Below are 27,129 nucleotides of genomic sequence, written 5' to 3' on the forward strand. Positions count from 1 at the left end.
TGTAATTTCAGCAGAAAAGAGTAAATGAGCCTGCAAAGACAACACAGTAAGACCTGCAATTACAACATAGTAAGCCTGTAATTACAACAAGTGAACAAGTGAACAAGTGAGCAAGTAAGTATAAGTGACCTATATTACAGCAGGGAAGTAAATGAGCCTTTAATCTCAGCAGAAATGTGCCTGTAATCACAACAAGCTGAGCACAACAGAAAATAAGGCTACACTCGATACAATTCTCGTTGTGAGGCTAAGATCAGTATAATACCCAACTTAACTCATTCGTTCTTCCTAATTCCAGGCTCGGTTTTATATACCTTCAGATATCAAATACGATTAGAATGTTTTCATAGGAAGCCAGCTATGCACGAGAGTACAAAACCGTATACGTCCAACGGGTCTCTTACCTCTAGACCTGTCCATTAATGTGATTGTTCTTTGTATTAACAGCTCAGATATCCAAAAATGAGGTGAATCCTCTCATAAACTGATTGAAGTTTACATCTGTGTTTGAAAGTTTGGCTCAAAGTTCAACTATGACCAGGTAATTTCGAGCCAATTATCACTTGTTCATGTCAGGGCCAAAGGCAAGCAAACAATAATCTCGCTAATGTGTGGTCTCAAGTTTTTTCTTGGGAGATTTATCAGATAAAAGAAACAATCACTTAACAGTGTGAAAAAACAACAAAGTTGAAGCAGCTCCCAAATTCGTCCCTAGTATCAGAACACGGCCCATCTCTATTTATCACTGCCTGGCCCGCCACCTTGGCCCGCATTTGTGACATACGGCGCTTTTTTAATACTCTCCGATATTACAGGCATTCAAGTCAAAGTCGGTGTCTTCCCAACAAATCTAGTGTAAATGTATTATCCGGAGTAGCGTCGTGCTCTGCCTTTCTGATCAGACATTCTGGGTCTTGTCATATAGAAACTCGCGGAGCTCTTTCTGTATATTGAGAAGTTGATTCTAACATAGGTGGCTGAAAAAGCTAACAAGCCACAATATAAGCATAGACGTTTCCAAAAACGTTGAAATATTTTCATGTGTGACCTACGTCTGTCGTCAAAAGATCGCTGTCCAAGAGATCTTTCAAGCCTTCAAAATAGCGACTCCAGCACTTCGTATGAAAAGATTATATACGAGGATATCTTTCCTGAGCATTGATCTTTGGTGATTCTGTAATCACCCAAATGCGAGCCTCAATTACATAAAATGTGAGTCTCAATAATATCAAATGTGATCCTCAATTACACCAGAAGTGGGCCTGCAATTACACGATAAGTGAGCATGCAACTACAACAGAAGTGGGTTTAGAATTACAACAAATTGAGCCTTAAATTACAACAAAGTAAGCAGAACACACAATCCTTAAGTTGGTGATCCCAGTACTTCGCGTACAAAGATGATATACGAGTTTGATTTTCTGAGCATTGAGTTGTGGTAGATTTCACATAATGTATCACAACAGAGAGTGAGGTCTACAACAAAGAAGCCTGTAATTAACACAGAAGTGAGCCTAAAATTACAACAAGAATGGGAAACGAGGCCTGTCATACTACCAAAAAATACAAACACCCCTGACGGGGCGTTCGCCGGCTTTGAATCCAAGTCAAAGTGAAGCACAGTCCAGCACGCCATTTACTTAGGGCTTAGTGCTGTACTCTCTGTTTCTCTTTCTTCCTTCCTTTTGGCTTGCCATAATCCCATTTCATAACCGACCATATCGAGAATCCGAAGAAGAACAGCGCAAAGCTGCTGCTCCAGAAGACGGGCAAACCAAAGTGGAAACAGTCAAGGTGTTTCCCGAGTTTTCTGTTTTAAGCCAGCGACATCCCAAAAAATGTGCACCCAACCAATCGTATCATCCTGCTCGCGTACATTTACCCTCCGACGCGCAGCTATTTGTGTTTGGATAAGCTCTTTACTTCATGGGACCGCTCTGAATCTTCACTTACATCATGGAAACGTTCCGATCTTTACTTATATCATGGGGCCGTCCCGAATCTTCACTTTCAATATGGGACTGTCCCAAGTTAAATGTTGACGGCGTGTTCCGCTGCTCCTCAAAACACGTCTTTCCAGCGTCAGCACGCACCCTGGTTTGAATTTGTGTCGTGCCTTTCTGGGCAAGCTGTCTGCGGGCTACAAACACCTGGTGGTAGGCCCAAATAAAAGATTAGGGCCCGGCGGTGCTTTGGGTCTGATGTTCATTAAGCGGCGAGTTCAACACAACTACTTTGATATAGGATTAACGTCAAGTACGAGGAATTCAGGGCCTTTGCCAATTTTGACTTCGCTAAGTGGTGTCGCTCTGGTGAGGTTTTCCCAACATCAAAAAAGTGTCTGTATTCTTGAGTCCCAAGGCACCGGCATTTCGTACGATCGAGTTGGCAGATAGCCAAACCCTATTATTTCTGCGTGACTGCTGTCTGAATTAAACATATACTGAATTGGCCCTTCAATCAGAGAAATGTGTTCTTTGAACATCCACTAAAAATCACAGCGTGAATGTAGAACTACAGGTGCAATATTATTTTGCCAACCGAGACTGGTCGTGGTACCTCGAGCAATTCGAAAAGCTCAGGAGAACGAAAGAGTGATGCCAGAGAAGTCCGAGCAGAAAACACGCATTGGGACTTTCCCGGGCCCTCAACAATGTCCAGATTTGATTTTGATACTACGGCTTCGAATTAAAAAGCGTTCAACCCCCGCTCCGACTTGGCACGGCTTTAACCCCCAAATGCCTAGCTCAGGAAGTAATCTCAAGTAGAAGCAACATGCATGTAGAAATCTGGCAAGATTTGGTGACAGTTAATACAACCGCTCTAAACGTGGACTAAAAGATAGTGCTCCATATTAAGATTAAAGCCATTTAATATTCTCACGCTCCGAGAAACCTGAGTTTCTATCAAAGCAGGGAGAAGGTATGATCAAAATGAGTTTGAGACAATAGTGACACGGACTACCATTTAGGCACGGCAAAATCGAGTAATAAAAAAAAGCCCCCATACATTTGCAAATAATGTGTAACTGTTTCCTGCAACTTTTCTTTATCTAACATTTTTACCGTTTTTTCAATGAGTACAGGTAATCAATTTTTGAGATAAAAAAGACTTTTGAGACGCTACCTTGGAAAGCACTTCTTACACGAAACATGAAATAAGGGGAAACACCAGAAAGAGACTCGAGTTCTAAGCTAAACATTAATATCTGTTCAAACTCAAGCTCCGTTGATTTTGTCTTTAACCTGACACTCTGGCTTTCAAGTTGAGTTTTCACGCCTGTTTATTTTGTATCTGTCCGTCTTGAAGAGTTTCCACAGATAAGTCAGTGTTCCATATGAGAACATTTGATGTATTTAGTATGTGAAATCCTCCTATAAGCTTTGATGTTTTATCCCACTGAAGACCCGACCTTACGAAACTTGTGTGTCTTTGTCTATTTTGTTAATCAGTATATTTATTAACGAGACTTCAGATTGGAGGTAGCCAAAGATGTCGAGCTGCGGTAACCCAACTTGTAGACCCATGTGCTCCTCTAGGTAAAAGCACCGAGAAAAGCCAAAAACGGTGACTATTCGACAAAGGTCCGACACTGAGACATTTTAAACGCTTTGCTTTGTAGAGTATCAAGTACCATTCTTCAAAGTTAACCATTTAGTAGTCAAATGATCTACCAGATATTAGAAAAAACACATCCAAAAGCTGACTCTGAAACAATCTTATGTAATTACTGCCTTTACTGCTAAAGATAAAGCTTTTAGTCTATGATCATGAATATTACATGAGCTTATTGAAATAAGCTTCCGCAATCGTTTATCATATTATATTCTTGATGACTTGAACTACACCCGGAGAAACTTGAGAGTCTTTCTTTTTTTCCATCTGATGGCTTCTAGAAAACGCCTCTGATAATAGTATCTATATTTAAGCAGACCAAAAGTCGATTGAAGCCTATTATATCAGAACTAGCGCCCGTGGGGCAGTAGGAAACGTTGTTGCACAAAAGCATATTTCGGGCGGACTTTGTGGGGGATTTCCCCTGTAGTATATGGCGCTTGATGTCAACCGGAACAAAGGCATTATATACCCTGTGCCAATGTCAAAATTGACTTCATGAATATCACCCACACGAACAGTCAACATACCTGTCGTCAGGGAATAGCGAAAGCCATTAACAGAATACGTATGAAGCTGGATGAGATTACTATTCCCAAAGCCTGCAATTTTGATCACGGGTATGTTACCCTCAAATAAACCCCATCCGGTGACTTTCAAAATTGAATCAAATGAAGCCAAGTAAACCGTTTGAGCGGCTGCTATAGCATATGTGCGTTGTGAGTATTGTAAGTCTAGCTGACCACCGGAGCCGAGAGTGATACATCCAATTCCTTCAATGGTTGTTTTTACTGGCCAGAGGGTGTTATTCAAGCAGACCGTTCCATCATTTACTATTGAAGTGAGCTCGTTGCTTAAAGAGCGGCATTCAAAATCTAGCCTCACATCCATACCATAGGTTGCTGCAAACACCATAATACCAGTGTTATACCACTCAGTCACAGACGTGACAGAGAACGGTGCAGTTTCATAACTCCCACCTTGAATACCAAAGTAGATATTTCCAGTATTCTGGAACGACCCCAAAAGTGTAATGTGAAATTCGGAAAAGGCCTCGTTTGACAACGAGTTGAGTATGACATTTCCCAAATTTTCAAATTCTTCCCCCGTGATCCGTACACCAGTGGTTCTACTACTGGAGCTCGTGAAATTTATATTGCCTTCATTCTTAAAGAGCCCCAGCACAGTGAAAAGATTGCTGTTTATAACTGAGAAGTATACCTCTGGACGGACGGTGAGACTTGTAAGTATCAATTCGTTCATCGTGCTCATAGTAATATTGTGCTCGATAAAAATTGCCCACACATTGCTGGCCAAAAAGATATTGGCCATCAAGACTACGTGGAATGCTGGATTCATATGGAAGAAAATAATCACAGTAATGTGCACCAGATAATAGTGGGCAGTAAATCTAGAGTTTTTGTTCGAATATTTTTCCGGAAACCCACCTAGTTGAAAGTTATGAGTCAGTTTTATGTTCTCGTGCTGCAATTTCGGTAACGAAAAACATCTGATCACTGTATTTATATCTCTTTCATCTGGGATGGCAAATTGCTGGCTGTGCGCGGCTTTACCACGTTTAGGAATGCTTGCAGCTCAATAATTATTAACAATCTTGCATGAATAGCCGCGGAAATTGGACTACAAAGACCATGAAAATAGTCAGTTTCAGAGAATGCATATTGTTTATAGTTTACCTGTTGAAATAAGTGAAGCTAAAGGACACTGAATAGAAAAATCAACCTTTCACCAAGACCCGAAGTGTACTCTGTAAGCAACCAAAAAAGAAAAAAACAAAAAACTGTACCTTAGACAGAGTGTTTCTTTTGAATTATAGATTGAGCACGTAGTCAGTGAAATGGAGCTTGATATCATGTGATTCCTTTGGAGCTTGTGTGCCCGCTTGTACTTAATATTACAGACAGTGCATCAGTGCTAACAAGAACGTCAATAGTAACAGAGCTGCCCTTGGCGAAAAGTCTCCGGGTTCAGTATTTCTGCGGGGATCGAACAGTTATACAGTGACAACCAGACTATCTCATACAATACATTATGTTAAAATACTATGATGGATACACTGATGTTTATACACGAGACAAAGAAGTTGACAACGTTTTCCTGAGTTGCTCTCTGTTCAAGAATACTAGACATTCATGGATAGTGAGACTCTGACGACACATTTTATACTAACTTCATCGATTTCGGGCAGCTTGATTTGCATGCCGCATTGTACGCCTCTCCATAGCCCTTTTATTCAAACACCGCTTGATTCACCATGATATCCAGAATAATTATTATTCGAAACAAGTGCATTTCCTTTTATGGTGGCTGCATGCCGTTTTTTATGTAATCCAGCAAAGTAGAACAAATGTAGGTATAGTGATTCATGTTTGCACATGTAAACTGCACGATAGTATATATCAGGTTTCGGAAGTAATTCAGCTGTTCACGATTTTGTGAAACCAGTATATTGTTTTAGCACAAAAATTTCTTTGCATCTTAGTTCCCCATTTAACCCTTCCCTCCACTGTGTGCAATTTTGATCAATGTTTCATTTCGCAATATGTATCCCATAAGTCAAAAAGCCACAAACTCTTAACAATTTTTGGAAAATCAAATTTATGAAGCAAGGGAGGCATTTGATTCGAGACCCAGGCTACTGATTTCCAGCTCTGGCTCAACCAATCGTTAGAAAAAAGTTTCGTGACAGAATCGTGATCATCTATTTGTCAGTAAAGCTCATCATGCTGGGGGTGAAGTTTTACGAAAAAAAAAAAACATATCATAGACAAGACACGAAGCATGTTTTAAAATTTGTGGTTAGATGGCCAAGAGTTTTGGCGGGTGAGTTTTCTATACAACATTAATGCATTGAAACTAATAAAAACGGTAAACGCCCAAAAATTAATAAGGTTTTCTTGGCTTAGCGATTTGTGCTAACAAAAGCACGTTATTGTGTAGGACACGAAGTTTCAAAACCGTACTTAACTTTGCATCAAATACTTTCTAAAACTCCATTGAACTTTGATCTAGAGAATCTTTTAGTGGCATCAACTAGTTTAACTAGCCCCTCATTCCAATCCCACGGCCAGATCAAGACATTCGCGTTTACTGTGCGTCTTCAGGTGTATAATTAGTAGCTAGACTCTAATTATGGTCAACGAATCGCGAAATAAAACAGCACTTCAAATAGTTTTTATTGTCCATTTAAGCCATCCATTGTCGTGGTGACCATTATCATCTTATTTTTAACAACAGTATAAAACTAAGGTTGAAGAAGTCTGTTTAAGGTCAACATAGAGTATAGTTTTAATCATCATATAATAAGGCTCTATTGTCAGGCGATATAAATTGAAGGCAACAACTAAAATAGTCACAAACTACTATAATTCAAAAATTTGAAGACTCTTACTATTTTTTTCCTGTTTTATGCCCTTCGCGAAGGACATGAATATTTCACGCTGCGGAAAAAGTTCAAAAGAGTATTCGGGCAGTGTCCTCTAATTGAAAGCTCACGATTGATCGTTGTCCATGTTTTTCTATTGTTTCCCCAAAATCTCATTCCCCTCTGCCACCGATTCTGTGGAGATATTTCGAGGATATAGTAACCTAACTGATCTCACTATTTCAACGGGAGAAAATTTCACTGTTACTAACCGTCCATATTTCAATATTCTGGGAGATGTTTGAAATTCCGGCACGTTTTCTGTAAGAAATGAGAATCAGCCAATGAAATTACGTATGAGCGGAGCTGAGTTCCGAAATATTGGAAAGGTCGATTTCACTTCGTTTTCACAATTGGGCGAGTCTAGCTATGTAATCTTTGCCAGAAAAGGGTTTTAGAATAAAGGTGAAATAGCATTTGGTATCTGCTCAAATCAGACTCAGAGCATTCCTTTTGTAGTTGCCTCTTTTGGGTTATGGATTAACAGAGGAAAAATGATTTTTCAAAAGGGAATTGGTTCTATGACTGAGTTATACGTCGTCGGAAAGTCTATTGTAAATGAATCCTTGGCCATCACATATAACGGATCCATTTGCTTGTATAACACTCATTGGAACACAAATATGGATATTAAAGGACACGACTGTGTTGCAGTGGGGTCTGATTCAAGACTTGAGATTAGTTTTGCAAGAGGCGTCAATGCTGTTCAAAACACCCAGACTATCTACTTAGAATCACCTGCTTCAGTATTGGCCATATCTGGCTTGACATCCTTGCTGACTCCTCCATTCATAAATATTGCTGGATTTGGCCAACACAATTGGATTGACTTGGATGTTGAGTTTAACAATCTGACCACGGAGTATGATTATTTTGAGAATTCAGGCTTGTTGGTAATAACACTGTCCAAAAGGCAAGTGGTTCAGATACAGATAGGAGAAAGCTACGATTTGAGGTATTTTAAATTGACAAGTGGACCGGCGGGCAGCAGATTAGTATACGAACCCCCTAGCCCAAACACACCACCTAATGCATGTTCATGCAAACTAATATGTTAGAGCTATGGGGAAACTAGTACTTCTTCCTATGCTGCTACCTTTAGTACTCGAAGAAAGTGGAATTGCAAATTTCGGTTCAATCAGGCAATGATTGAGTAAGGATATTTCTGGTTTCTATAAAGGCAGTAAAGTTGGGGCTTTTTGAAAGAAAAACTGCTTATCATTTTTCAAGAAGCATCAAATACCTGTCTTGCTTTTTTTATGTTTTGTTCAATGCCTTCTAGAGGTCTTTGTTACATATGATAAATATCATAGACCACCTCGCTGATAATCTTTAGAAATCAGATTAATTAGAATAGGTTCGTTTAAGCGGAGTAGTGTGGTGGTAAGCTTTGAGGAGCTTGAAACCTATTTATTTATAACCCCCTAAAGAATTCTTATAATATCCTTTTGATTAATAATGTAACTGTCGGAGTCTTTCAGAGATGCACCATACATATTTTACTCAAGTTATTGTGGCTTGGTTGTTAATTTTTATTTCCTGTACATCGAGCTCTATTAAAAACTAGTCTCTATACTGTAGATGAATTTACAATTGGTGAGAAGATAGGTCAATTAAGCAGACTATTAAATTGGCATAAAAAAAGTAAACGGTCATGATAGTATTGCACGGCATTCGAGATGAAAACAAAAAAGGTATTTGATGTTAAATTTAGACAATAAAGAGTGCACGAAACAAATTTTCTGGGTCTGTAATTATTGAGCTTTTTTGATTAAGTTCGAATTTGTAATTCTTATTCAAGCTCCAACGGCTTTCTTAAGGTTTGAGCAAGACCAGTGCACTCGAATTTAAGTTTAAAATCCTTTTACAAGATACAGTTCGCTTTTTCGAGTTTGTAATGTCGAGCTTTTACTTTTGGTAGGATTTTATTTTTAAGGTCAGAATGGCATCAGACTGATGTCAACATGGCAATTGGAATATAATGTACTGTAAAAAGCCGCTTGTAAGAGATAAAAACAGAGTTCTTAATTCAGTTCGAACACGAGACAGGTTTGGGAGCTGCACAACTCATATTGCACAGGAAAAGCATGTTCTGATGATCTTTAATTGCAGATGATTATGCAAGGTTGATCTTTTGTTACACTTTTAATGCAAGACTCGATACTTCCGCGTTTAACCTAAAATCAAAGTAATATAAAAGTGACAAGAATTCCGGACTTGTGAGTAAGGAAAACTCGATAATCAAGCAGCGTGACTTTCTGGCAAAACCTATGAGGCCAATATTAGAAAGTTTTAATTTTCTATCACTTGAAAAAGATTTTGTGATACTTCACAGTGACCTGTTCTCATAAATTGATACGATATGATTCTCGGAGTTATAAGGATAGCAATCACCTTGAATTTGGTTGCTTTGGCAACTTCAATGGAAATAGTTGATAGAACTGTGGCAAACAACATAGCCGAGTTCGCCGAAGAAAGTCTTACAGTCAGTGCCGAAGTATATTTATCAATTGTTAACAGTTCACGTGTGACATTCCTGGACTCCGTTAGAAACTACGGCAGTCTTCATGTCACAAATCGTGACAATCAGGACGTTTGGGTGAGAATGACAGGACAAGACTTCGAGAATTCTGGAACTGTTTCTTTTAACTGTTTGACGACTCGAGTATTTTCTGATTATCACATCATGGTTACTAGATCGTTTGTGAATACTGGAAACATGTACTTTGGTGTTTATGGTGGAGACTATGGAGCTTCCCCTTTTTCAGTGACTTCAGTGGCTACATGGACGAACAGTGGTATGATGCTTTTTCTGGTAGCTCATGGTGAGAATGCCCAGTTAAAAATCCAACGATACGTTCCGGATGATGGATATCGTTCCATAACAAACACTGGATCTCTCTGCTTAAACAACACCCACTGGCCAGTACAGACAAACATAGAGGGAAATGGCTGTATTATTGTAGGTTCTGGTGGACAGCTAGACTTGCAATTCTCGGAGAGCACCCATGGAATTGCGGAAGATCAGACCATTTACTTGGCATCCTCCAACTCTTTGTTGAAGATTTTGGGACTAGAATCACATTCAAGCGAGCCTCCGGTTATTAAGCTCGCTGGCTTAGGAGGAAGCAACGGAATCCAATTTCTAACGTATTCAACTCAGACATATCGATATTACACAGCCATAGGTCTCTTGAATATCTTTGTTGACAATGTTCGTAAAGTGTCATTCAATATTGGCATAGGATATGAGTTGCAGCTTTTTGATTTAACATCAGGTATTCTTTCCTATAGTGGACAGCCACCAGATAGCGCCCCAGAGATTTGCAAATGTGGAACATCATTTCCCGCCGTTCCAAATACTTCTCGTTAAGTTCAGCCAAGTGTGCAAGAAGCGTATTTCAAATCGGAAACAATGCAAAAGATCTCCCCGTCTTGCATAACTGTTATACATCAAGCTTCCACAGTATTGGCTGTGGTCGCAAACCACATATGAAAAATTTCTTTGAAATTCAGTTAAATTGTATGCTTATCATCAACAACATATAGCTCTGCGTGACTATAATAAAACAGTGAATTCCACGCAGAATTCTTCTCATTATTGCTCCTGCTTTCAGAGAGAGAAAAACTTGATTCTGGCTACTTTGCTGCTACTGTGCTTCTGGAATGATCATTAGACATGTCTGACATGAATCATGACAGAATACGTATCGAGGAGACTTACCGAAGTGCATACTAGGTTAAGTCAGAGCGAGGGATCGTGATAGATTCTTCAAGATGATCTCACACGGAGCTGGCCTTGTTCTCCAAGGGCCTGGAATCACCATAAGCAGCCCCGAGTATTATATACTGAAATACACGGTTTAAACTATTAACATGGCATGGCGCCTGCTCGGTCTCGCCGGGGCGCTGGATATACCAAAACACTAATTGACGATTAGCAGTATACTCATAACTCGCGGAAGGACGGGCCGCGCCTTTATGTCCGTTGTATAGTCTTGCTCGTTGATCGGATGTTTTATCCTGGTACAACTGGCTATGCCTGTAGTTGGGGATGGAGACAGGATCAGCTGGATGCTGTAGGGGGGTTTGCGCCGTCGAATCATAGCGAACGGCTATATAACTGAAGCATGAAATGCAAAACACTAGTGCTGAAGCCCCTGGGTCATGGCGTGTCCTGGGGATAAACGCATATTCTGTGATATGCCGTGACCCCGAAAAATGGGCCTTGGGCCCCGCAATAACAGGACAGCCAGCTTGGTGCAGTTTATGATTATAGGCCCATGTTGAAGATCTGGTTCCGGCCCCCGGCACGTGACCTTCTATTAGAACGCGACTGGGTTCTTTATAGTATTCATTATATCCGGGTGTCATCCCCCCTCCGACCCTTTTCCTTTTCCTCATGAAGAGTTCTTTCTACAGACTAGATGTGCACTAGTAGTGACGTGACTTCGCACGTGACGTTCCATGTCTTTGAGATGCGCTAACACCCTCTCGCCAGCGATTGCAGGCTGTGCTAATAAACCATACCCGGAATTCGCGTATAGCAATTCGTCTCACAGAACCCACGAGCCCAGACATGTACCAAGTAGTTTGTTTTTTTATTTTGTTGATTCAAGAAAGCTCTTTTCTAGCATTTAATGCAGATGCTAATTTTAAGTATGAAGTATAGCTCGGCCCTGAAGACAACCAGATCTTATACAAAGCTCATCAAGCATTTTTCGCCAAAAATCGACAATGAGCTGTACTTGATACAATCGTATATAAGATGGAAGGCCTCTATTGAAGGAGCTGCCAGGTTTGTTGTGGAAAACCATGGGATACGATATATTAGTCACACCACGGATGTCGCTTGACGCAGCGAACATTCAATTTGGCGGAATACTACCGCGCCGCGCGTGCGCCATCTCTCGGATACTCTTACAGAACCAGGCCCGAAACACCAATCAAGCTGGGTGTATTTTCCAGAATCCTTCTATTCCACGTTACCTATAGCCAGTCTCACAACACAAAATCAATAGTTTCGAGATACCAAAGTAAAGATGCCCCAAAGACCCACTGCAAGCGCGGGCCCCCCTAAGCGAATACTCAAGATTCTGCATGCTTTGTTGGCGCGCGGCGTAAGTCACCCGATTGCCAGATGGCAAAGCCGGGTGAAAACGGGACAGGCCATCTGCCGACACGGCTGATTGCTTTGGCGGGCTTGTATAAATAGAGTCTCATGTACGCGGCCCTACCTCTCCCCTCTCATCACAGTCTCTACAAGCCCGGGCCCTAGAAACATCCAAATTACCCAGCGTTCCGCTCCACACCTCTCGATGATCCTTCCACTCTCTCGCTTCCACACCATGGCCCATCTCCCCCCATTCAAGCCCGCGTACTCCAAAATGCTCTTGAGTGTCGCAGGATACACGGGCGCCAGCTTGCTGGTGGCGATATTGGCTGACCGGAAAAACTTTGCGCACATCTTCAAGCAGCTCGGCCAGTGACAGCGCCATGCCCCCTTGCCTCGCATTTAATAGACACGCCCTGAGCGGCAGGCCCGGTTGGTTTCGGCCGTGGCCATGGATACTTTAACAACCGGATTCGAAACGTTGGTTCACTCATGTAGATGCTGCACCTCCGTGAGCCCTTGGCCCGGCACGTGCCTGTAGTGCCTTCTGGTCTTGCCGTAGAGCATCTGGCGGCTCAGCTTCCACACTTGGAGCAAAATTTCCTTGCGCGGCAAGAAATGAGGGAAGATCACCTGGACGGCGTTGCCCCCCAGGCCCTTGTCTCGCGTCAACACACACATGTAGTACACGACCTGGCCGTAGCCATGGAAGCCCTCGTGGATGACAATGTCGATGATTTCGGAGATGGGAACGAACTTCCCGTGGCGCCCGACATTGAGGAGCTTCCACTTGGACCTGCTGCTGATCTGCACGCCCAAGTCCCCCATGACCATCAAGGTGTCCGAGGCCTCTTCTAGCGAGAGTAGAAGGAGGATTGCCGCAACAGCAGCGGTCCACGGAAGCCACGCGAGGGCGTTTCCGAGGATCCCGGGAAGCACGGAGTGCGGCCGCAGCGCGAGCTGCACGAGCTGTGCAACAGGCGGCGAGAAGGCGTGCCAGCCATGCTCCCTCCAGGCATGTAGCGTCTCGAGGCCCTGTGGAACAAGGCACGCCAAAAGCGTGAAAGCGACGGGGACGCGGAGGTGGCGGGCGAAGAACGACGGCTTGTTGCGCACAATGAACTTCACCGAGCTCTGGTTGGCGCTGGTGACGATCTCGAACGCGTAGTCCTTTGCGGAAGACATGCGGAATGTTCTTTCGGACTGGCCACGGACAGAGTCGAAATTTCCACGATAAGCACGGGCATTGAGTCAGCGCGCGGCGTGTGCAGGCCGCGACGCACGCCGCCGTGAGCACGCCACGGTGAGCGCCATGGGGACATTCGCTAAAGCGCGCCGCCTGCGTCAAGCAGCTCGCGCGTGCGCTTGACGTCGTCGATCTCGCCCACCACCACCTCGTTCTGGCGGATCATGCGCGACCGCTCGGCCTTGGTCATGGGCTTGGCGCCCGTGCGCATCTCGATCTCTCGCTTGCGGTTGGCCTCCAAGTCCTCCTTGATGGCGCGCTCGCGCTCCGAGTTGATGTCGCGGATGTGCGCCTCGTGCTCCCTCTTGAGCTCGGCTAGCTCGCGGTTGAACTCGTCCACAGTCTTGATCGACTTGACCCCGGACGCCTTGGCGCAGAAGTCCGCGAAGTCCGGCGGGAGTTTTCTGCGGAGCGCCAACTCCACGAGCTGCGGGTTGTGCTTCTCCTCCAACGTAAACTTGTTCTTGATCTGCCGCCGCGTCCTGTAGGGGAACAACTGCGCGACGAACGTGAAGTCCGTGCCCCACGTGCTGAGCGCGTTGTAGAACTGCACCAACTCGTCCTTGGTCCAGGCGTCGGTGTGCGTCTTGCCGGAATACGAGTTGGACGTGACGGGCGCCTCGAACAGATTCTCCAACTCCACGGTGCGGTGGTCGCTGTTGGGGGCAAACTCGCGCCCGCGGATCACCGACTCCTGGTCCACCTGGAACTGGCCGTCCACCACGGCGATCTTCAAGTTGCTGGAGGCTGCCTGCGCCAACTCCTCCTCGCGCGCGGCGCGCTCGAAGTCAAAGCCCTGCTGCTCGTCCGCGTCCAAGGCCTCGTCACGCTGCAACTCCCGGAGCGCCTGCCGGTACGAGACGCGGTGGAGCCGCGCCATCTCGCGCGCATCGCGCCGCTCGTGCTTCTTCCTGCGGATGTTGTTCTTGGCCGCCTCCGCCAAGGCAAACGTCTCGCACGTCAGCCCGATCTGGAGCATGGGCTTGCAGAGGTCCGCCATGCTCATGGCGTCCGCCTGCACGCTGACGTGGGCATAGAGCGCCTCGTCTTCCTTGTTCACGCGCCGCGGGAGCTGCTGCACGCTGGAGATGCTCGTGACTAGGTTCTTGGGCACCACCGGCAAGTCGCTCTCCACGCTCGCGGACGTGCGGAACTTGCGCATCCGGTTGGTTTTCTCGCACAACGCCACCACGAAGTCTTGTTCCAACACTGCAGCGGACAGAGATGCCGGCTCGGCGCCCGCAGGCGCCTCCACCTTGGCGCCCGCGCCCGTCTCTTCCTGAGCCGTGTCTTTGACCGGGCCGATGGCCACGGCCGAGGGGCGCCGCAACCGGCGGGCGCCACGTGAAACAGACGCGCTGCGCTTCTTGCTGGGCCTGCCCTGGGGCACGCCGATGGGCACGGGCGGGTCACGTGCGTGCGCCTGCTCGTCGCCCAAGCCCGAGGGGCCCGGGCCTGCGCCGGCCATCAAGCTGTTGCGCCGGCCAAGACCGCCGCCGGCGGCGCCGGCGTGCGCCGACAGCTTCCTGCGCGCGGAGCCCCGGAGCATGCTGGGCTGCTTGAAGATATCGTTGTCGCCGTAGTCCACGTCCGCGTCCCCGGCGCCCGCGTGCTCCGGAATGGCGGCAAACGGCGCCTTGTGCGTCGGGTCCACCGCGGCGTCCGCCGCGTCTGTTGCTGGTGGCTTGGCGGCCGCCTGGGTCGGGATCGAGTAGGCGAAGAGCGGCGGCGGCGTGTTTTCAGCTGTGGCGGCGCCCAAACGCGCGTTTTCGGCCGGGGTTTCGCGGCCCTGGCTAGCCGTCTGCGTGGCGGGCGGCGAGTGGGGCTGGGCGGGCGGCGCCGCTGTGGTTGTGTCCGTTTCGGGGGCCTCTGGCACGGGCAGGCCGTCTGTGATTTGCGACGCTGGCGGCGTGGCCGCGGGCGGCCTGCGCACGGCCCGTTTCTGCACTTTTGGCGCGAAGTGCGACGATTTCTTGACAATGCTGCTCATGGCGCGACGTGTGCTACGGAGCCGGTGGTGTGTGGCGAGGAGTGGTGTGCGGTGCCGTGTTGTTGGGTGGTTTCTGTGATGGCACTGCGACCGAGCAGACGGGCGCCTGTGTGCAGGCACGGACAGTGGTCTTGTCTGGAGTGCCTGGCCGTTCCCTGCACGTCGTGCGGAGCCATGGGCCGCGGCGGGCGCGGTCCGCAGAGTGGGCGCGTGGTGGATCCCTGCTTTTGGCCGAAAGTTCGTGGCGCCGGCGCTGGGTGGACTGCCCCTTCTGCTGGTTCCCAGAAGCCACACGTCGCGTATGCATGACGCGCGCACTTACGTGCCCGTGCCTCTGCGAAGAGTAGGCAGCCGCAGCAGCGAGACGAAAAGCGCCCGGTCCCTCTCAAGATCAGCCGCTTCTCGAAACCGCCCCAAGCTCGCCGGATTTTAGAAACCGTTTTGATTCTGGAAAAATGACCGCCGTCCTCAAGCAGTCGTGGCTGCCGTTCCTGGACAGCTGGGCGCTCGCCCTCCAGCACTTCCCCCTCATCAGCAACGGCTCATTTGTCACCAGCTCCAGCTCCGGGGCATTGGCGCTTTGTGCGTTGGACGGCCCCACGCAGCCTTTACAGATCAACAAGACCGCCCATGAGGCTTGTGTGAATGCCATCGACAAAATCGACCAGTATACTTTGGCCTCGGCCTCGGCCGACGGAATCAAGGTCTGGGACTTGCGCCAGAGCTTGAATCGGCCGCAACTCAGTCTCACGAATAGCCGAAAGCTGACGTTTCTCTCCTTGGGCAGCAATGCGGGCCACTGGCTTGCAGGCGGCACGGAGCTAGTGGGCACCGACGCGGAATTGCATCTCTGGGACTTGAAGAGCCCGGCGCACGCCGTGCGTCTGTTCGTGGACTCGCACCATGACGACATCACGGCAGTCACGTTCCATGGCAGTCTCCCGTACCTCATGTCGGGGTCGACGGACGGCTACGTCAACGTGTATAACCTCGGGGAGCCCGACGAGGACGAGGCTCTACATCAGGTGATCAACTTTGCCTCGGTGCATCTGTGTCATTTCGTGCAGCCCAACCGCATCTCGGTGCTTTCTCACATGGAGACGTTGGCGTTCTGGGAGCTCAACAACACCAACTACGAGGCCGCCGAGGAGCCCAGGCCGCGGGTGTTGGGGGACGTGCGTGCCGTGTGGCCGGATTGCGAGTACGTGGTCGACATCCACGACGCGGGCTACGTCTCTTACGGTGCCAATCTGAAGCTGAGCTTGACGTTGGTTCCGTTTGACGCGAAAAGCGAGGGCTTCGACGCCTCGGGCTCCATCTCGTTGCTGCCTGCACATGGCGAGGACGTCGTCCGGGACGTGATGTTCATTCCCGGCACGCGGGGTGTCTTGACGTGTGGCGAAGATGGGTTGGTGAAAGCATGGGAGCTCCCTTCGGAGGTGCCGAGTGGGCTGCATGCTGTGGGCGATGCTTTGGCGGATAATGGCGTGTCTACACAGAGCAGCGATAAGGACAGGAAAAGACAGGAGAGGAAAGAGAGAAAGAAGAAGAAGGATAGGAAGGACAAGAACAAGCCGAAGAAAGACGCGCGGTTCAAGCCCTATTGAGCGCGGGACAGCGTGTCTCCAGGCGGCCCAAGACATGCATGTTTTGGTGCCTCTTTAAAGTTTCGTATGTAAGGAACGCAGCTCTCACGTTTGTACGAGCAGGCGGGCACTTGGATAGACCGCCATATCAAAATACGCCATGGTCGAATTACATCGCCAAAGCACACGCGAACAGATCGTGCATGCTGCACCTACGCGGCGCCAATGCAGTGATCTGTTAACCTTGCCCAATGGGGGCTCGCGCTTCTATGCAGACATGGGCGTGTGCCAGCTCCTGGGCGATATATACCCAGTAGTCGGGAATTAGCCCAACTCCTTTGGCTGTGATACGGGTTGGATGTAGTCCTGCGAAGTATATAGAAGAGACGGATCCTTTCTAAAGTTGATTTGCTTTTTGCGGGCCCGTATACACAAAGTATACGCGTCCAGAACGAAATGGCACCCGAGCAGTTCTCGAGAACGCTGACCACTGAAAATCAAAGCTGTGAGTTGCAAAGTAGACACTTCATCCATATCAAATACTCCAGGCTTTTGAGACACGCTGATTTGGATCAATGCGGGATCTTGCAGAGCACAAGTTCCTCGCGGCTGCCTCCTCTAAACGGAACCATCTATAGACTTCTCTCATGAGCAATTTCCATAGCAATACTCCGACTTTGATCCGGATCCAGGTCCCTCGACGTTGCCTCCCTGGATGAAGAACTTCTAGAGCAAAGAGCCCAATAAAGCCGTTTTGCGATTCGTCGACTTGTTCCACTTGCATCACTCAACCAGGGTAGATATCAAATGGCATGCCGCAAACTAGACAAATCCGATAACCTAAGCCTGCAGGGTATGTGCTGACGTGCATGAGGGTTTCGAGGCTACCTCAGCATCTAAAAAGGGTTTTGACATTCGGTTGGCCATGAAACAAGACCCGACAGAATCACATTTCCACGCACTGTGAGGCCCGATGAACCCTGTCGTTCCAGAAAAAGAAAGCCACAGCTACAGGCCCGGGCGATGCTCGCTAGCGCAGCCGCATACGTTGCGGCGCGGCCGGCACACAACCCACACAGCATGCACACGACTTGCAGCCCAGGCCGACTGTTTGCGGCACACATCTCGGCCTGCACGCAGTGCAGAGAGAGATCGGGCACCGTCTGAATGAGCTCATTTAGCCAACTGTCTCCGGTGAGCACACGGACCAATTTACGGCTTTTCATCGCTCGCCATTTTCCCCCGAGCATCCCTCCAAAAAACCACGCCTGCATTCCCGCCCACTGAGTCCCCACAGACGATGCAAAACACGGCGTCCTTGAACGCCCAGGAACCAGCCATGGACGCACCGCGTGCTGATGCCAGTTACATAAAAAACGGCACTTCTCCATTTCTAGACGAGCCGGCGGTCAAGCGAGAACACGTGGAAGACGACAACGTGCTGCCTGTCGAGAACGGCGCCAAAAAGCAAAAAGCAGACCCTGCGGCGCCCATGGTGGTGGTCCCCCACAAGAAGCCGCACTTGTTCTACAGCCCGTTGAAGACCGGCATCGTCTACGACGTGCGCATGCGGTACCACGCCAAGATCTTCACGCTGTACTTCGAGTACATCGACCCGCACCCGGAGGACCCGCGGCGCATCTACCGCATCTATAAGCGGTTGGCAGAGGCCGGGCTCATCCAGGACACGTCGTTGCTGGGGTCCAACGACATCGGCCCGCTCATGGTCAAGATCCCCATCCGCGAGGCGTCCGAGGAGGAGATCTTGCAGGTGCACACCGAAAACCACCTCCGGTACATCCAGCAGACAGAGACCATGACGCGCGACCAGCTCCTCGAGGAGACCGAGAAGGGCGACTCCATCTACGTCAACAACGACTCGTTCCTCCTGGCCAAGTTGTCGTGCGGCGGGCTGATCGAGGCGTGCCGCGCCGTCGTCGAGGGCACGGTCAAGAACCTGTTGGCCATCGTGCGCCCGCCGGGCCACCACGCCGAGCCAAATGCGCCCGGCGGGTTCTGTCTCTTCAGCAACGTCGCGGTGGCCGCCAAGAACATGCTCCGCATGTACCCGGAGTCCGTGCGGCGCATCGTGATCGTCGACTGGGATATCCACCACGGCAACGGCACGCAGCGGGCGTTCTACGACGACCCGCGCGTGCTCTACATCTCGCTCCACCGGTTCGAGAACGGGCGCTTCTACCCCGGCACCAAGTACGGCGGCGCCGACATGGTGGGCAAGGGCAAGGGCGAGGGTTTCTCGGTCAACGTGCCCTGGCAGGACGCCGGCGTCGGCGACGCGGACTACATGCACGCGTTCCACCGCGTGGTGTTGCCCATCGTCAGCGAGTTCGACCCGGACTTGGTCATTGTCAGCTCGGGCTTCGACGCCGCGGACGGCGACATCATCGGCCAGTGCCACGTCACGCCCGCCGGCTACGGCCAGCTCACGCACATGCTCAAGGCCGTGGCGCGCGGCAAGCTCACCGTGATCTTGGAGGGCGGCTACAACTTGGACGCCATCAGCCACAGCGCGCTCGGCGTGGCCAAGGTGCTTGTGGGCGAGCCTCCCGAGGCCACGGTCACCACGCAGCCCCGGCTCGACACGCTCGAGACCGTCAGCGAGGTCGTGCGCATCCAGGCCAAGTACTGGCGCAGCATGCGGCCAGGAAACGCGGCGCGTCTGTTCGAGGACGCGTACGACGTGGCCGGCGCCCCGCTCCTCTCGCTTGCCGAGCCCATGCGCGCGTACCAGGCGCAGAAGCTTTTCCAGACGTTCGGCTTCATCGGCCTCCCGGTGCTCGCGGCCACCGACGCCAAGCTGCCGCTGTTCACCACGGACTTGCCGGCGCACCTCGAGGACCTTGTGCTTGCGAGCCGCGACATCGGCACGTGCGGCACGGTGGTGGTGCTGGTGCACGACCCGCCGGAGGTGTGGGCCAACGTGAACCCGGTTTCAGGCAACATCGAGAGCAACTCGTCGGTGGTGCTCGAGCACCCGTTGCCCAAGCTCATCCGCACGGTGCAGAAGGAGCTCGAGGGCGACGGCGAGAACGCGCGGCTCGGCTTCATCGACATCAACGTGCCGTCGTTCACGGACGCCGTGGCCGCCAACGGGCTGGCCAGGCTGGGCGACTACAACGCGACGATCTTCGCGCAGGAGCTCTTGCTCTGGGTGTGGGACCACTATCTCTGCTACTTCCAGCAGTTGAAGAAGGTGGTGTTTGTGGGCTATGGCGACGCTTACCAGGCGATCGTGCACCTATACGCCAAGCGGCCGCCGCAGGAGATCCGCGACTTGGTCCAGGGCACGGTGGTGTTTGCCAACCGAACCACACTCCGGCCCATCGTGCCCGTCATGGACGAGTCCATGGTGGACTGGTTCTACCAGAACTCGGTGGTGTTCACTAGCCCGATGAACCCCTGCTGGATGGGTGCCACAGGCAAGCCCGAGGGCGAGGAGTCCAGCCGCCGCCCGCGCAAGAAGTTCGGCCGCGTGTTGCGTGCCTCCGCCGATGGCTTGTGGGAGGTCATCAACGAGAAGTTCGACGAGGGCGTCGACTTTATTCTAGATTCGGTCTCCGACTACTCGGGCTCCGAGTCCGCCTAAATACCACTATGTATGCAATATCAGGCCCTCGTATCCTCACACGTAGCTCGGGAATCGCCGGGCAAATTGTTTTTCGAGGTCGTCCAAGTCCGGCAAGGACACCTCGCTTGAAGTGCTGAGCTTCCTCTCGCTAGCGTTCTTCAAGTGTTGCGGCTTGGCGGGCTTGGGCGGTGCCTTCTTCTTTCCCGCAGTCGCCCTGGGCCTCACCGCGTCTTGGTCTCCGGGAGTCGTCTTGGCTGTCTCTAAGGATGTACCCGAGCTCCTCACACTCAACGCAGGCGGGCAGGGCGGGGGAGCGCTTTGCTCGGATGATGGCCGCACTTTCGGCAACGGTCTCGTAGACACACTGGTGTCCTTCATATGCGCCTGCTTCTTACCTGCCAGAATCAAGGGTCTAGTCGCAGGGACCTGTGGCTCCATCTTGTTTCCTGACTTCTGATTGAATTCAAACGACGCAGGCGCCTCTGTTTTGGGCGACACGAGGGACTCCACGCTGGTGTGTGTAGAGAGCGTGTTGTGGTTGATTGCCGAGATATCGTCTTGTTCAGTATATCTTCCGTACCCGGAGGCCGTCTTCGCAGCCTTCTTTTCCTTGCTGGTCCAGAGCTGCTGGACACGTCTTTGGATGGAGCTTCCGCGCTTCAAGGGCTTTTCGCCCACGGGCTTGAGGTGCTCCTCGCTGCTGGACTTCTCTGAGCTACTGCTTTGTCGGGGAGTCGAAAACGATCCGCTTCTTTGAGAAGAGAGGGAGCCCCCGGTACTGATTCTGCGCAAGCTGTTTTTGAGCGACGCCTTGAATGACCCACCGGTGTTTTGGCGCGAGTTGGAGTCTTCGGTCTCTTTGGAGCGCAAGAACTGCAACGTGCTACGATCGGTGTCCTCCGATACTCTCGCTTGCGGGATGGATACATTGGATTCGCTCACCTGCAACTTCACGTATTCCAGAAGCGAAGCGGCCGAAGTCGAAGGGTGAATCTCGGATTTCGGGCGAGGCTTGATGGGTGTGGATCTTCCCATGTTGAGGAGCTTGGACTTGTTAATCTGTGCAAACAGGTCAACTGGTGGCTTTGCAGGTGGTAATTTGCGGGCAATTTCGGTGTGTCTCCTTGGAACCTCTGGCTGCGCTTTCGGAGGTATGTGTCTCTTTGGTAGATCCGGCTGGTTTCTTGGAGGCTCCGGCTGTTTGTGGGGTGGCTCCGGCTCGTTCGAGATGGTGCCAAGCTTTGCCGTTCGCACAGAGTAAGGCACCACATCTGGGATCGTGTGCACGTTTTGCATCATGCAGATCTCTTGGAGTAGTTGCAACGCGTTAGGCCTGCGGCGTGGGTCCGCTCTCAAGCAGCAATGAATAACGTTCTGGAGCCGAGCTGAAAAAGGTGGGGAGCTCGGGAATCTTAATGTAGCGGTGCAGTTCAAGATCAGTGCGTGCAAGTCTTGAAGCGACTTCTGTTGCGGCAGCTCGAACGGTGTGGTGTAGTAGCACAACTTATACAAAAGCACGCCGAGCGCCCAGATGTCCAGCTTGTCGTCTACGGGGAAGCCACGGGAAAAGTCGATCATTTCGGGTGCCCTGTACTGCGGCGTAGTGTTCAGCATGATGTCATTTTGCAACGCCGTGAGCTCCGCCTGTGTGGCTGGGGGCTTGCTGTATTCCACCGCAGACCCAAAGTCGCAGAGCTTGTACGTGCCGTTGCCGTCTATCAACACGTTTTCAATCTTGATGTCTCGATGGATCAATGGCGGCACGAGATGGTGGCACATGGCCACCGCGGTGGTGATTTGGCCGATGATCAGGAGGATCTCGCGCTCCGTGAGCCGGTTGGTGAGCCGCGTGTTCATGAAATCAATGAGCCCTTTGCCAGCACAGAACTCCATCAATAGGAGCACTTCGTATTGCTGTGGGGCGTCCGCAGATGCCGGCGGTAACCGCAGCGCATGAGAATCGATATACGAGACAATGTGGGCGTTTCCGCGGAGCCGCTTCATGGCATCCACCTCTTGCCGAAGGAGCGTGAGCTGCCACTTGTTGGGCACCACCACGCGCTTTAAACACGCCGTGGAGTTGCCGTTGAAGGCCGGCTCGATCGTGCACGAGTACACGTGTGCAAACCCGCCCTCGGAGATGTATTTCCGGATCTGGATCTGGTGTGATCCCACGGTGAGTGGTGTTCCTGGCGGAAGGGCATTTGCCGGTGGTGGCGGCATGGCGGGCCGGTAAGAGTCTATAAGGAGTCGGACGGCCGCGGGAGAGTGGACCTTTTTTTAGCTGCGCCCGGTATAAAAAAAGGGTGCAGTCCTCAAATTGACGTTGCTTTTGTGGCGTACCCAATGTTTTTGGCCAGGCCGGAGGATGGATATGTTCAAGCTTCACGATATTCTATGGTCTGGCATGTTGGCTTTGGACTTTGGCTGACACCGCGCACCCGTACACCCGAATATGGCCGCAGCTGGGCCGGCGGTAAAGGAACCCGAATCGTGGTTTTGTGAACCCCCGTTTCAGCTTCGCTGGTTTTGTGATTTAAAACTACGGCACAATACGCCTTAAAAATTCTTGGCGGCTTTGATTTTGGATGTCTCGGATTGATTAGCTGGCTGTTTTGAATCCCCAGCTGTTCTTCAATGTAGTGTGTTTTGACTGCTTCGCGGCTGTATTTGGCGGTCGTGACTGAAAGCTGCAAAATGGGGGGCGGCTCCGATCACGTGACGCCGCCAAGCGTAATACTGCTGTTCATACCGTTTGTAGGTTTTAGTTGCACAATTATGGTAAGATTTTTCTTGCGGCCTCGTGGCCGGATAATTAAAGGCTTGCCTGCAAATTACCCAGATATCTGGATTTTACACCAACATGGCAATGGTACTGCTGGGTGCGGAAGAGAGCATGGGCACAAGTTCTTCCAGTAATGAAATAATGCATTGGATCTGAAAAACGGAATTTCTGAACTCCGTGATTGAATTTGGAAGTTTCTGGTTCTTTAATGTTCGTAGAGTGCCAGAATGAACGAAATGGGCCAAGTAGATATCAGCATGGGTATCGTCAAAGCGCAGTGCTGATTCATGCCACGGAACCACATGGCTTTTTTACGTCGATTTCAGGTTAAAGGCTTGAGCAAATTTAACTATGAGCTCTATGGGAACCTTCTCCAATAAAACTGGGTAAATCAATGCTACCGTCGATAACAAGTACTTTGCCCCCAGTCGATCTACCCTGCCCCCAGCCAATCTACCCTGCCATTTAGATCATTGACGACAGCAATGGCCCCTTGGTTTACTGATATTCAGTACTTTTAGCCCAAAGAATCTAATCAGTGAGCCAGCTCCACCGGGCCGGAGTATAATGTTCTGTTCAAGTTCACTACATATAGCCCATATCACCCCCTTAGCACATATGTATCTAAGATACAGACTGGATTTCTCAATGGATTGGTGTTGAATGGATTGGTGTTGAATGGATTGGTGTTGAATGGATTGGTGTTGAATGGATTGATGTTGAATGGATTGATGTTGAATGGATATGTGATTTGAAACAGTCAATATCCAGCAGGCCGTAGTTCTACAGCACGCCAATACATTAAATTCTGGCTTCAAATAATTCAAGGAAACTCCAGGACATTCCAAATTAACCAGTCTCTCGTGACACAAAGTATTTCATTATAGAAAGTTGGCAGGAGTGAAGCCTTGCTCAAACATGATTTTGGAGTGAAGTCTGAAATCTAGCCATTCAAAGATTTCACTCTGCTGGAGCCGAACACACCAGCTAAATGGATAGGACTAGCCCCCTTAGTTCCGAGTTTAAGTGTGCACATGAACGATAATATTAATCCATATTTAATTTTGCTTCTGGAGAGAATCGCCCAAGAAGGACAGAAATACCACGTCCTATTCGATTTCCCACCTCAGGCTTAGCCCCAAATTCTACAGTTACACATTCTGAATTGGCCATGATAGTTTGAGTCCATTCTGTTAAATACCATCTGATCAGGCCATCGGAATGATCCTGGTTCTCACCTCAGCCATTTGCTGGTACAAGCGTTTTGGCCAGTCTCATGATTGCACTAGGGTACGTCAAGCCGAGAGCGCTTTCGTATGCCCCCGAATCCCAGAACATAACAAAGCCATCGTGGTTGTCGCTTTCCGCCAGCGCCTGAATAAGAAAGAGAACTCCAGGTCTCCCTAAGCGCATGCAACCTTCTCTGGCTCGGTCCCAACGATGCACCACAATTTAGGACCACAGCCAAGTAAAAAAAGATATCGTGGATATCTGAGGAAACCGAAGCCGCAGAATCATAAAAAAAAAAGATAAAGAAAAACGGCAAGGAAGAGAGTCTCGCCCCAGTCTTGTCTCAGCCGCATCGCCCAACCTGCTGGGCATCGCGCATCGCCTGTCATCTCATCGCTATCTGATACTCATATACCGTGAAGCCCTGGAAAACCCCACCAAAAATTACAGTCCCTAACCCTACCAGCCACAAATCATGAAGTTGTATTTCGAGGCCGAGAAATTCCTCAAGGGCGGCGAGCGGGGCCTCAAGACCCGCATCTTCAACGCAAAGCTTTCCAACTCTCCAAAACACATCTATGCCTTGGTCATCTCAGCCTTGAAGTACAAAGAGTACATCCAGCACATCGTCCGCAAGGCAAGGCTCAAAGACGCGCCCGAACTAAAAAAATTGAAGGTGTCCGAGGCGCTCTTGGCTCTTCTAGTGTACGACTTTCTCTTCAGTGCCAAGGGCCGCATCCAGCTGGGAAAACACCCCGTCAAAGATGCGTTTCTTGCCAACAAAACGCGGATGCAGGCGGAGCTCACCAAGCTCAAGTTGAAGCACGGCGTGAAAAGCGTGGCCGAGCTTCCGATGAAGTCCGGGCTCGACGATGACGAGACGCCCGTCCGGTGGATTCGCATCAATACGATCAAGCTCAATGCAGCGGCGTTTTTCAAGAAACACCCGTTTTTCGCCGAGCTCACGGCCGTGGACGACCTTGCACAGATCACCGGGCCTGGGGTCATTTTCAAAGACCCGTATATCCAGAACCTCTACGGCATCCACCCCCGGGAAAAGCTCACCAATACCAGTGCATATCTCCACGGAGAGGTGATAATCCAGGACCGCGCGTCGTGCTTCCCGGGGGAGATTTTGTTCAACGACCCAAGCGATGTCCACACCCAGATCATCGACGCCACGGCAGCGCCAGGCAACAAGACCACGCACGCGGCGTCGTTTGTTGCGCACTCGGAAAACAGCGTTGTTTTCGCGTTTGAGAGGGACGACAAGCGGGTCAAGGTCCTCAAGATGATGTGTGAAAAGGCCACCGGCAAGCTGAAGAAGGGCTTGATCCACCCGACCCACGCAGACTTCACCACGGTCCTGCCCCAGGATTTCCCCCAGGTTTCGGGCCTTATCGTGGACCCCTCTTGCAGTGGCTCGGGCATCTTTGGCCGTGCCATTGAGGATGCCTTAGAACAGGCCAAAGAGGACATTGACACCGAGAGACTCCAGAAGCTCGCCGCGTTCCAGTTCACTATCATGAAACACGCGTTGTCGTTTCCAAAGGCCCGCAAAGTCGTGTACTCCACATGCTCCATCCACCCCCACGAAAACGAACGGGTTGTGGTGGACTTGCTCCGGGACGTGGCGGTGCAGGCCCAGGGCTGGCACTTGGCACCCCGGGACCACGTGATTGCCCTGTGGCCCAGGCGGGGCTGGAAGGAGGAGTTCACCTCGCTTTGTGAGGGGGACGACGACAGGTGCTCCGAGTTGGCGGGAGGCTGTGTGCGTTCTGTGCCCAAGGAGGACGGCGGGATTGGGTTTTTTGCGGCGTGCTTCGTGAGAGACGAGCAGTAGGCCTGTTTCTATGGCAGTGGCTTTTTGCTCTTGTCTTTTGTTCGGGTCATATGCCTGGTTCGAAGCGAGACGCAGGCGACCAGTGACGTTTCTGAGCAGTGATGTCCCTCTGGTGCTGAACAACCCGAAGCAATCTGCTGATGTTGCGTTTATAGGCATGTCATTTAGGCAGAATAATACCAAGCATGCCACGCAAGAGTGTGGCAGGTATTCACTTGCCTGCCATGCATCAATATCCATATTTCTGAACGGACACTTAAAAACATTAACAAAATAGAAGCTTTCGGGTGTACTTTAACAACGGGTGATGTTTTTTTTTTCAATTCTTCCGTCTTGTATAGCAATAGCGAATGCATCACACGACTGGTGCATCGCAGATGAATCGAAGTTGAACGTGCTCTATGAGAATTGTATGCTGTACGTCGTCTGATTGTTTCCTATTGGTGTTTTGAATTTGGAGGTTGTATGGAAAGAAAAAGGGAAAATTGTGGCAGGCCTCTGTGGAAAATAGTCGTGAAACACAGGCTTTTGCCATGAAAGTATTAGAATGTGACACGGACCACTTGAAACTGCGGGCTGGCATGAATGTCACCTTGGGAATGGAGGTGAATTATTTCATTGGGCGTGACAATTCCGGAGGCTTGCTTTCGTTGTTTGGTTTTCCAATTCTATAGGCATGGATATACA

At 49.8% G+C, this 27,129-nt stretch overlaps 10 protein-coding genes across 10 annotated transcripts; 5 read left to right on the forward strand and 5 right to left on the reverse strand.

Annotated features, from left to right (window-relative positions):
* Window positions 1–3,845: 3,845 nt before the first annotated feature.
* On the reverse strand, window positions 3,846–5,128 carry METBIDRAFT_30159 (uncharacterized protein; the record flags this gene model as incomplete). Its single annotated transcript, XM_018855567.1, has 1 exon — window positions 3,846–5,128. A coding segment is annotated over exon 1 (988 nt), but the record flags the coding sequence as incomplete, so codon positions are not given.
* A 2,133-nt stretch (window positions 5,129–7,261) lies between these two features.
* Window positions 7,262–8,401, forward strand: METBIDRAFT_30160 (uncharacterized protein). The gene is made up of 2 exons (XM_018855568.1): window positions 7,262–7,431; window positions 7,459–8,401. The coding sequence occupies exons 1-2, from the start codon at window positions 7,345–7,347 to the stop codon at window positions 8,116–8,118; spliced, it is 747 nt and encodes a 248-aa protein (XP_018714229.1). The 5' UTR covers window positions 7,262–7,344; the 3' UTR covers window positions 8,119–8,401.
* A 768-nt stretch (window positions 8,402–9,169) lies between these two features.
* On the forward strand, window positions 9,170–10,013 carry METBIDRAFT_51084 (uncharacterized protein; the record flags this gene model as incomplete). Its single annotated transcript, XM_018858285.1, has 1 exon — window positions 9,170–10,013. A coding segment is annotated over exon 1 (591 nt), but the record flags the coding sequence as incomplete, so codon positions are not given.
* A 625-nt stretch (window positions 10,014–10,638) lies between these two features.
* On the reverse strand, window positions 10,639–11,582 carry METBIDRAFT_112224 (uncharacterized protein). The gene has a single exon (XM_018853935.1). The coding sequence runs from the start codon at window positions 11,462–11,464 to the stop codon at window positions 10,844–10,846; it is 621 nt and encodes a 206-aa protein (XP_018714231.1). The 5' UTR covers window positions 11,465–11,582; the 3' UTR covers window positions 10,639–10,843.
* A 1,077-nt stretch (window positions 11,583–12,659) lies between these two features.
* METBIDRAFT_37239 (phosphatidylinositol N-acetylglucosaminyltransferase) lies at window positions 12,660–13,358 on the reverse strand (the record flags this gene model as incomplete). Its single annotated transcript, XM_018856844.1, has 1 exon — window positions 12,660–13,358. The coding sequence occupies one exon, from the start codon at window positions 13,356–13,358 to the stop codon at window positions 12,660–12,662; it is 699 nt and encodes a 232-aa protein (XP_018714232.1).
* A 140-nt stretch (window positions 13,359–13,498) lies between these two features.
* METBIDRAFT_38291 (transcription factor TFIIIB subunit) lies at window positions 13,499–15,409 on the reverse strand (the record flags this gene model as incomplete). The annotated part of the gene is made up of 2 exons (XM_018856984.1): window positions 13,499–15,220; window positions 15,296–15,409. 2 exons carry the CDS (start codon window positions 15,407–15,409, stop codon window positions 13,499–13,501), a joined length of 1,836 nt encoding a protein of 611 aa, XP_018714233.1.
* A 455-nt stretch (window positions 15,410–15,864) lies between these two features.
* Window positions 15,865–17,016, forward strand: METBIDRAFT_36451 (uncharacterized protein; the record flags this gene model as incomplete). The annotated part of the gene is made up of 1 exon (XM_018856740.1): window positions 15,865–17,016. One exon carries the CDS (start codon window positions 15,865–15,867, stop codon window positions 17,014–17,016), a length of 1,152 nt encoding a protein of 383 aa, XP_018714234.1.
* Window positions 17,017–18,182: 1,166 nt separating this feature from the next.
* HDA1 (histone deacetylase) lies at window positions 18,183–20,762 on the forward strand. Its single transcript, XM_018855569.1, has one exon. It carries the CDS (start codon window positions 18,335–18,337, stop codon window positions 20,600–20,602), a length of 2,268 nt encoding a protein of 755 aa, XP_018714235.1. The 5' UTR covers window positions 18,183–18,334; the 3' UTR covers window positions 20,603–20,762.
* Window positions 20,639–22,807, reverse strand: PRK1 (serine/threonine protein kinase; the record flags this gene model as incomplete). Its single annotated transcript, XM_018856871.1, has 2 exons — window positions 20,639–21,775; window positions 21,839–22,807. The coding sequence occupies 2 exons, from the start codon at window positions 22,805–22,807 to the stop codon at window positions 20,639–20,641; spliced, it is 2,106 nt and encodes a 701-aa protein (XP_018714236.1).
* Window positions 22,808–25,074: 2,267 nt separating this feature from the next.
* METBIDRAFT_35104 (rRNA (cytosine-C5-)-methyltransferase) lies at window positions 25,075–26,442 on the forward strand (the record flags this gene model as incomplete). The annotated part of the gene is made up of 1 exon (XM_018856573.1): window positions 25,075–26,442. One exon carries the CDS (start codon window positions 25,075–25,077, stop codon window positions 26,440–26,442), a length of 1,368 nt encoding a protein of 455 aa, XP_018714237.1.
* Window positions 26,443–27,129: the final 687 nt, after the last annotated feature.

Source organism: Metschnikowia bicuspidata (genome assembly GCF_001664035.1).
Source record: "Metschnikowia bicuspidata var. bicuspidata NRRL YB-4993 chromosome Unknown METBIscaffold_1, whole genome shotgun sequence".
Taxonomy (NCBI): domain Eukaryota; kingdom Fungi; phylum Ascomycota; class Pichiomycetes; order Serinales; family Metschnikowiaceae; genus Metschnikowia; species Metschnikowia bicuspidata.